Consider the following 10,119-nt stretch of genomic DNA (forward strand, 5'->3'; position numbering starts at 1 on the left):
CTTAAAATACCTTTAGAGTCCCTGAACACACACACACACACACACACACACACACACACACACACACACACACACACGTACACACACACACACGCGCGCGCGCACACACACACGCACGCATACATCTATTTAGTAATATTTATTATTAAAATTATTTTTTTTATTTAATTTTACTACAACCACATTAAAGTGATTTTAACAGTGTATTTTGCTAAATTAATATGTGTATAGTCTCAGAATTTTTTGTAAAAATTATTAGAATTTATTTTCTATTTAATTTGACTAAAAAAAGACATTAAGCAGGTTAAAATAGTACTTAAAATATGTTTATAGTCTCTGAAATGTGTGTTGTAAAAATAATAAGTGATATTGATTTAACATTTAATTGTACTGAAAAACAAAACATCAGGCACGTGATTTTTAGCAGAGTATATATATATATATATATATATATATATATATATATATATATATATATATATATATATATATATATATATATTTACATTTCTTACTGATCCAGGTCGTACCATTATCACACCACAATGCACTTGACTAGAGGTTCAAATAAAGCTTGCATCACCCTTCACAGAAAGACTCAGCATCCCATAGAGGTTTGTTATAAAACAAAATACATGTAAGGAGGTCAGTGCTGCATATTTCCTCCATGACTCAAAAAGGTGACGGACTGAAAATGATTTTGCTGCCTTAGTGTAGAAAATACACAGCAGACTGAATCTAACTGCAAGACATTCGTGATTATAAACTTGTTTACCTATGGTGACCCCGCACGTCATGATTCTGCCAAGTACAATGCAAGCCTGGAATAACATCAATGTTGATCCTAGAACCTCATTTTGGTTAAAAAATGTCACCCATACCTATTCTCTACCCATATAACAAATGACTGTAAATTATTCCCAAAACCAAGGGGGAATAATAGTTGGATAACAATCATGTATAAAGTGCAAAAACCCTAACCTAACCACCTAAACTTAACATAAACTGTAAACGTATCACTTAATTTTGATTGGCTGATTGCAATGTTGTTTCAGGACCAACATAGATGTTCATCCAGGAGGAGCATGTCCTACTTGGTAAAACTTGGTGCATTTTAGTCTCCACTAGAATATAAACACATGAAAACACCTGCACTCTCCATAGATAAAAGGATATTTTTTTGTTATTTTTTTTTATATTTTCTATCTCTTTACCTTAACATTACACTGTAAAAAATGATGCAGGGTTCTACTCAATTCATTCATGTTGTCCCAAAACAAATCAATTTTTACAATACTTAATTATGTTTGGGCGAGGCGGTGGCACAGTAGGTAGTGCTGTCGCCTCAAAGCAAAAAGGTAGCTGATTCGAGTCTCGGCTGGGTGAGTTGGCGTTTATGTGTGGAGTTTGCATGTTCTCCCCACCTTCGCGTGGATTTTCTCCAGGTGCTCCGGTTTTCCCCACAGTCCAAACACATGCGGTACAGGTAAATTGGTTAGGCTAAATTGTCCCTTGTGTGTAAATGAGTGTGTATGGATGTTCCCCAGAGATGGGTTGCAGCTGGAAGAGCATACGCTGCGTAAAACATATGCTGGAACAGTCGGTGGTTCATTCCACTGTGGCAATGCCAGATTAATAAAGTGACTAAACCGAAGAGAAAACGAATGAATCAATGAATAATTATTTACAATTTACTGTTTTATCTTAAAGACCTCAAGTTAGGTGTCCATTCACAGAAAAAAAATGATTAAATGGATTTGCTACATATCTTTTCAGGTAAGTGGTTGCAAACCATTTATATGGGCTGAATTTAAACGAACAAATTAAATGTAGTAATGTTCAACTTAATTTAATTGTTTAAATTCAACCCATATAAATATACACTTACCTTAAAAAAAATTGTAAATTCAATGAATCGTTTTTAGGTGTTCTGACACAAGACTCCATGAGTTGTTGTGCATTTAGGTCCCCAATGGGATATAAAAACCAACCAACATACATAGAAATAAGGGGGGGATGTGGCCACTTTATTAGGTACACCTTACTAATACTGGGTTGGACCCCTCTTTGTCTTCAGAACTGCCTTCGTGGCATAGATTTAACAAGGTACTGGAATTATTCCTTGAGAGATTTTGGTCCATATTGACATGATAGCATCACACAGTTGCTGCAGATATGCGAATCTCCCGTTTCACTACATCCCAAAGGTGCTCTTTTGGATTGAGATCTGGTGACTGTGGAGGCCATTTGAGTACAGTGAACTCATTGTCAAGTAAAAGAAACCAGTCTGAGATGATTCGTGGAGCGTTCTCCTGCTGGAAGTAGCCATCAGAAGATGGAGACACTGTGGTCATAAAGGGAGAGACATGGTCAGCAACAATACTCAGGTAGGCTGTGACGTTGACACGATGCTCAATTGGTACTAATGGACCCAAAGTGTGCCAGAAAATATCCCCACACCATTACACCACCACCACCAGCCTGAACCATTGATACAAGGCAAATTCTGACCCGACCATCCGAATGTCGTAACAGAAATGGAGACTTATCAGCGCAGGCAACATTTTTCCAGTCTTCTATTGTCCAGTTTTGGTGAGACTGTGTGAATTGTAGCCTCAGTTTCCTGTTCTTCGCTGACAGGAGTGGCACCAGGTGTGGTTTCAGCTGCTGTAGCCCATCTGCCTCAAGGTTGGACGTGTTGTGTGTTCAGAGATGCTCTTCTGCAGACCTCTGCTGTAACGAGTGCTTATTTGAGTTACTGTTGCCTTTCTATCAGCTGGAACCAGTCTGGCCATTCTCCTCTGAGCTCTGCCATCAACAAGGCATGTGCGCCCACAGAACTGCCATCCACTAGATATTTTCTCTTTTTCGTACTATTCTCTGTTAACCCTAGAAATGGTTGTGCATGAAAATCCCAGTAGATCAGCAGTTTCTGAAATACTCAGACCAGCCCATCTGCCACCAATAACCATGCCACTTCAAAGTCACTTAAATCACCTTTCTTTCCCATTATGATGCTCTGTTTGAACTGCAGCAGATCGTCTTGATCATGTCTATATGGCTAAATGCATTGAGTTGTTGCCATGTGATTGGCTAATTAGAGATTTGCGTTAAAAAGAAGTTGGACAGGTGTACCTAATAAAGTGGCCAGTGAGCGTATGTAAAAATGTTCTTTTAATGTAAACTTTAAAAATGCCTTTGCAATTATTGAATTGAATTGAGAGAGAGAGACGCACAAACACACACACACACACACACACACACATACACACACACACACACACGCGCACACACTCCTCTCCTGTTGCCACAGCAACAAAACTCTCCTTCACAAGCACCGACAGCACACAAGCTCCTGCAGGCGCACTGTTATAACTGCTTATTCACACCAAATGATGCTGAAAATATCTGAAAGGCGTCCAGTGCATCAAGTGCGTGGCGATCTTACCTCACAGTTCTGCCCTGTGAAGCCCCGGCTGCAGACACAAATATAAGCCCACGGCTCCAGAGTCTGCATCTGCGTGCTCTGACTGTCCTCCATCTCTCCCAGCCGGCTGCAGACGCCTCCGTTCAGGCACGGTCGGCCCTCGCAGGGGTCCGGCGCAGTGCTTGGGTCCTCGCCGGGGCCCGGGCTGGACGTCAGAGGGGTCCCAAAGAGTCCGTCCATCTCCCCGAGGAGAAGGAGGAGGAGAGGAAGGATGAAGAGCTGCATGAGGATGCTGACGGGTGACAGATCGGTCTAATGTACCTCTGTGTGTTTGCTGGTGGAGAGACGAGATCAGTGGATTACAGGCGCTCGCTTGTGGAAACTGGAAGGTCTGAGTGTGTTTGAGGAGGGAGAGAGAGAGGGGAGCAAAGGGGAGGAACTCGTTCACAGTGACGGCAGGTGACGATACACACACACACACACACGCTCCGCCTCTTGCCCAGTCTGTTTCAGAGGGTTTCTGCTGTGTCAGTGTACATGAAGCTGTGCAAGAACAGTCAGACACCTTCATTGACAGCATGCACAATCATTAGGTGCATTTCAGTACATTAAAGGAATATTTCACCCAAAAATTTAAATTTGGTTATCACTTACTCACTTGTGACCTTTATGAGTTTCTTTCTTCTGTCAAACACAAAAGAAGATATTTCGAAAAATGCTGAAAACCTGTAACCATGGACCTCCATGGTATTTGTTTTTCATACTATTGAAGTCAATGGTTACCGGTTTTCAGCTTTCTTCAAAATATCTTCTTTTATATTCAACGGAGTCGAGGCAGTGGCGCAGTAGGTAGTGCTGTCGCCTCACAGCAAGTAGGTCGCTGGTTCGAACCTCGGCTCAGTTGGCGTTTCTGTGTGGAGTTTGCATGTTCTCCCTGCCTTCGCGTGGGTTTCCTAAGGGTGCTCCGGTTTCCCCCACAGTCCAAAGACATGTGGTACAGGTGAATTGGGTAGACTAAATTGTCTGTAGAGTATGAGTGTGAATGAGTGTGTATGGATGTTTCCCAGAGATGGGTTGCAGCTGGAAGGGTATCCACTGTGTTTAACATTTGTTGGATTAATTGGCGGTTCATTCCACTGTGGCGACCCCGGATTAATAAAGGGACTTAGCCGACAAGAAAATGAATGAATGAATGAATGTTCAACGGAATAAAGAAACTCGTAAAGGTTTGGAAACGGTTTGAGGACATAGTGAGTAAATTTTCATTTTTTTGGGTCAACTATCGCTATATTACATCAAAAGGATAGTACGTCCAAAATAAAATTCAGTCGTTTATTCACTCTGAACATTTTCCAATCCTTTATAAGTTTCTTTCTTCTGATGAACACAAAAAAATATTCAGAAAAATACTGAAAACCTGTAACCATTCACTTGCATAGTATTTATTTTACCTACTATGGAAGTCGATGGTTACTGGTTTTTAGCTTGGTCCCACTTTTTATTAAGTGTCCCTAACTAATATGTACTTACATCGAAAAAATAAATAAATAAATACAATGTACTTACTGTGTTTATAATGTATTTGAGAACACTTGTTGGTGCTTTTGAGTTTGGATAGAGGTTGGGTTATGGACAGGCTTGGTGGCATGGGTAGGTTTAAGGGTAGGTTAAGGTGTAAGGGATGGTCAACAGTGTATTTACAAATCTAATTACAAAAGTTAATTACAGATGTAATTACATACATGTATTTAATCAAGCATAAGTACACAGTAAATACATGTATTTACACAATAAGTAACAAACTATTAATTCCTATGTAAGTACATATTAGTTATAAGGACACTTAATATAAAGTGGGACCTTTAGCTTGCTTCAAAATATCTTCTTTCAAGAGTTTACACTTAGATAATGCTTGACTATCTAAGCAAGTTTGGCATGCTGTCCCGGGAGAGAACCCTGAGCTCGGAGATAGATGAGCCCAAGGCTCCCGCCTGGTCAAAAAGCATTAGGAGGGATATGAGATCAGGTAGTTCTAGATAACTTCCTAAGAATAGACCGCTTACTGCGCTCGTTTGTAGTAGGTGCTTGTGACTTTAACTTTTGCTGCATGGTTTTTTGAGTGTGGGAGGAAGCATGCAAACTCCACACAGAGAGTGTCTGTTTGAACCAATGACCTCCTTGCTGTGGGGCAACAGTGTTAGCCACTGAGCCATCGTGTCGCCCGAACTTAGAATTGAGGAGGAGGGAGAAGGGATGGATGGAGGGGGGGTGGGGATGGGGTTCCAAAACGAAGATAAGGAATGAAGTTTATGCTGGATATTTATATTGTATTTAGAGTGATCCGATTGGCTAGTTAGTGATTGGTGATAGGGATCAGCTGTAGTCAATCCTATCACGTGCTAGTCTCGAAATTAGTTTAAGAAACTTCACTTCGTGTTCATCAGAATAAAGAAACTTGTGAAGGTTTGGAGAAAATAAAACAGTTGAGAAAAAAGTGAGTAAATTTTAATTGTTGGGTGAACTATCCCTTCAAGGGTACATTGTTAATATTACAAATTATGCTTGGAGGCATGAAGTTTATCTGCATTCTGAGTGACTGACCTTTCAATTTCTCACATTCCTTATATACAGGGACCAGGTTTTCTAAATAGAAGTGTCCTGAAATGTGCTTGAAGAATATGTAAATAACTTACATTTAAACAAAAATGAAGGGTATAATCCTTTAAATGCAATGTGGAAATTAGTTAACACTGAATAAAATGCATGAATTTTAGATCAAAAGTTGCCAGTGAAACTAACATGAGTACATGACAAAAAAAAAAAAAAAAAAAAAGGGGAGTCTCTCATATATCCGGTGACTCTCTGTTACAGTAAATATGCTTCCTGCCAAATACCAAGTAAACTAGCAACAGTGTGATTCAAATTCCTTTAAGTATACATTCATTCATTCATTCATTCATTTTCCTTTGGCTTAGTCCCTTTATTCATTAGGGGTCGCCACAGCGTAATGAACTACCAACTTATATGTTTTACACAGCGGATGCCCTTCCAGCTGCAACCCAGTACTGGGAAACACCCATACACTCTCACATTCACACTCATACACCATGGCCAATTTAGCTTATTCAATTCCCCTACAGCGCATGTGTTTAGACTGGGGGAAACCGGAGCACTCAGAGGAAACCCACACCAACATGGGAAGACCATGCTAACAAAAATGCCAACTGACCTCAATGGCTCAGTGGTTAGCACAGACGTCTGACAGCAAAAAGGTCGCACAGCTAGGTTGTGATACCCACTGCGCCACCGTGCAGTCAGTGCTTTACGTAAACAGGAATAAAATAGACAAGTGTAAATAAAATGAAAACAAATAATATAAAAACAGATGAAATGGCAGTGTTTTCATATTCCAAAACACTGGTGTATCATATTTTCTCATTTTACTCTGGGACTTCCCTATTCTGGAGATCAACCCCCCCTTATCTGGACTTTTTCAGTACCTATTAATCCATTGGACGTCTACAACACATTCGATTTTTCACCTAAAGTCGAAGTTAAACTTATTATGTACTGTCATCATGGCAAAGATAAAATAAATCAGAGAGATGAGTTATTAAAATTATTATGTTTAGAAATGCGTTGAAAATCTTCTCTCCGTTAAACAACAATTAGGGAAAAAATATACAGGGGGAAGGGTGACGTGGTGGCGCAGTAGGTAGTCCTGTCGCCTCACAGCAAGGTCGGTGGTTCGAGCCTTGGCTGGGTCAGTTGGCGTTTTTGTGTGGAGTTTGCATGTTCTCCACGCCTTAGCATGGGTTTTCGCCGGGTGCTCCGGTTTACCCCACAGTCCAAACATATGTGGTTTGGGTGAATTGGGTAGGCTAAATTGTCCGTAGTGTATTGAGTGTGAATGAGAGTGTATGGATGTTTCCCAGAGATGGGTTGCAGCTGGAAGGGCATCCACTGTGGTTAACATATTTTGGAATAATTGGTGGTTCATTCCGCTGTGGCGACCCCAGATTGATAAAGGAACTAAGCCGAAAAGAAAATGAATGAATGAATGACTATACAGGGGGGTAATAATTCAGGAGGGCTTATAATTCTGACTTCATCTGTATATAAAGCCCATTGGAGTGAACATTTCAGTTCCTCCAAAACGATGTGGACTTGTGTTTTGCTTCCAGACGCCCTCATGAGCCTCTCCTCTTCTGCTGCTCCTCCTGCTGGTAACCATGGCAACCACACTGACGGTCGTTATGCTGAAGCTGGAGACACACGGTTGGAGCTGCACCACGTTCGCCATCACAAAATAAACCGACGCCTTGATATTGACTGACTGTATTAGTGCCTGCCTGCTTCTTGAGCTCATTCTTCCATTTATTTTTTTCCCATAGGGATTTAAATGCTTCTATAGAGCTATACCGATTGACTGCCAGCGTGATGGAGTGGTTAAAACAGCTTGACAGCACAAGTAAGTACATAAATAAGGTATAACAATGAAGACTACAGGACATTATACTGTCAGCTGCAGATCTCATCCATGGTGGAGGGAAGTAGGACACAGGAGGTTCAGGTCACCATTCATTCATTAATTTTCCTTTGGCTTTTTCATCAGGGGTCGCCACAGCGGAATGAACCGCCAACTATTCCAACATGTGATTTACACAGATGATACCCTTCCAGCTGCAGCTCAGTACTGGGAAACACCCATACAAACTCATTCACACACACATACACTATGGCCAATTTCATTCATTCATTTTCTTTTTAGCATTGTCCTTTTTTTCATCAGGGGTCGTCGCAGTGGAATGAACCACCAACAATTCCAGCATATAATTTAGACAGCGCATGCCCTTCCAGCTGCAACCCAGTACTGGGAAACACCCATACACACTCATTTACACACACATACACTATGGCCAATTTCATTCATTCATTTTCTTTTTGGCTTAGTCCCTTTTTTCATGAGGGGTCGCCACAGCGGAATGAACCGCCAGCTATTTCAGCATATAATTTACACAGCGGATGTCCTTCCAGCTGCAGCCCAGTACTGGGAAACACCCATACACACTCATTCACACACACATACAATACGGCCAATTTCATTCATTTATTTTCTTTTCGGCTTAGTCCCTTTTTTCATCAAGGGTCGCCACAGCGGAATGAACCGCCAGCTATTTTAGCATATAATTTTGCACAGCGGATGCCCTTCCAGCTGCAATCCAGTACTGGGAAACACCCATACACACTCAATCACACACACATACACTATAGCCAATTTCATTCATTCATTTTCTTTTCGGCTTAGTCCCTTTTTTCATCAGGGGTCGCCACAGCGGAATGAACCGCCAACTATTTCAGCATATAATTTACACAGCGGATATCCTTCCAGCTGCAACACAGTACTGGGAAACATCCATACACACACAAACACACACACACACACAACAGCCAATTTCATTAATTTGTTTTGTTTTTGGTTTAGTCCCTTTATTAATAAGGGGTCGCCACAATGGAATGAACCGCCAGCATTTGTTTTACGCTGCGGATGCCCTTTCAGCCGCAACCCAACACTGGGAAACACCCACACACTACAGATAATTTAGTTCATCCAACTCATCTATAGCGCATGTGTTTGTACTGTGGGGGAAACCGGAGCACCAGGAGGAAACCCACAATAACACAGCAAGAACATGCAAACTCCACACAGAAATGCCGACTGGCACAGCCGGGACTCAAACTAGAGACCTTCTTGCAACCTTCACATCAACAGAGAGTGTAGAGGAGAGCTGAGAATTGCAGATCTATAGTAAATACTTCACTACCCATAAACCTGAACTCCAAGGACAGTTGCTGTTGCCATGGAAATAAGAACCCAGTGTGCTGGGTCGTGTCTCTGTACCGCTTATTAGGATTCCAATCACTTTCAGAACAAGGTGTTATTTTCAGACTTCTTTCATTACAGTGATAACTGCACACTTTGATTTAGATGGTGAGCTGATCTCAGATCTCAAGCCAAAATAACTCAAATGAATCTTGACGAATGTAGCAGAGACTGCACGGTGGCTCAGTGGTTAACACTGTCGTCTCACAGCAAGAAGGTCGCTGATTCGAGCGCTGGTTGGCTCAGTTGGCATGTCTGCATGGAGTTTGCATGTTCTCCCCATGTTGCCGTGGGTTTCCTCCGGGTTTCCCCCACAGTCCAAACACATGGACAATAGGTGAATTGGGTAAACTAAATTTGCCGTAGCGTATGTGTGTGAATGAGTGTGCATGGGTGTTTCCCTGAACTGGGTTGCAGCTAGAAGGACATCCGCTGTGTAAAAAGTATGGCAGAACAGTTGGCGGTTCGTTCCGCTGTGGCGACCTCTAAAATAGAGACTAAGCTGAATGAAAATGAATGAATGACCATCTTAGAACTCATAGTAGGCCTGTATTTACTAACATTTGCTTATTAGCACTTTCTTTATGGACTTATTAAAAGGTTTAACCAGAGAATAGATATTTTAGGAAATGTCTCCATGCTGTTTTTGTCTATGGTTAGTGATTACTAAATAACCAACATGATCTAAAACATTGCCTGAAAGTGTGTCAGGTTTGGAACAACTTGTGAAAGAATAAATCATGTTGAATGTTTATTTATTGTCCACTTTTTTGGGGGATAGTTCACCTGAAAATCAAAATTCGCTCAT

At 41.2% G+C, this 10,119-nt stretch overlaps 1 protein-coding gene and 1 long non-coding RNA gene across 2 annotated transcripts in view; one reads left to right on the top strand and one right to left on the bottom strand.

Annotated features, from left to right (window-relative positions):
- The window catches only part of dner (delta/notch-like EGF repeat containing), a 63,262-nt gene extending 59,451 nt beyond the window's left edge, over positions 1 to 3,811 (bottom strand). Inside the window, exon 1 of the mRNA NM_001282486.2 lies at positions 3,449 to 3,811. Coding sequence (NP_001269415.2) covers positions 3,449 to 3,712 — 264 coding nt within the window. The 5' untranslated portion in view covers positions 3,713 to 3,811. The remainder of the gene's footprint in view (positions 1 to 3,448) is intronic.
- On the top strand, positions 3,253 to 8,297 carry LOC141378684 (uncharacterized). The gene is made up of 4 exons (XR_015515418.1): positions 3,253 to 3,886; positions 7,612 to 7,705; positions 7,822 to 7,898; positions 8,043 to 8,297. It is a non-coding gene; the product is annotated as an uncharacterized LOC141378684 (long non-coding RNA).
- The last annotated feature ends 1,822 nt before the right edge of the window (positions 8,298 to 10,119 follow it).

The sequence above is a fragment of the Danio rerio genome, chromosome 18 (assembly GCF_052040795.2).
Source record: "Danio rerio strain M-AB ecotype USA chromosome 18, GRCz13ab, whole genome shotgun sequence".
Taxonomy (NCBI): domain Eukaryota; kingdom Metazoa; phylum Chordata; class Actinopteri; order Cypriniformes; family Danionidae; genus Danio; species Danio rerio.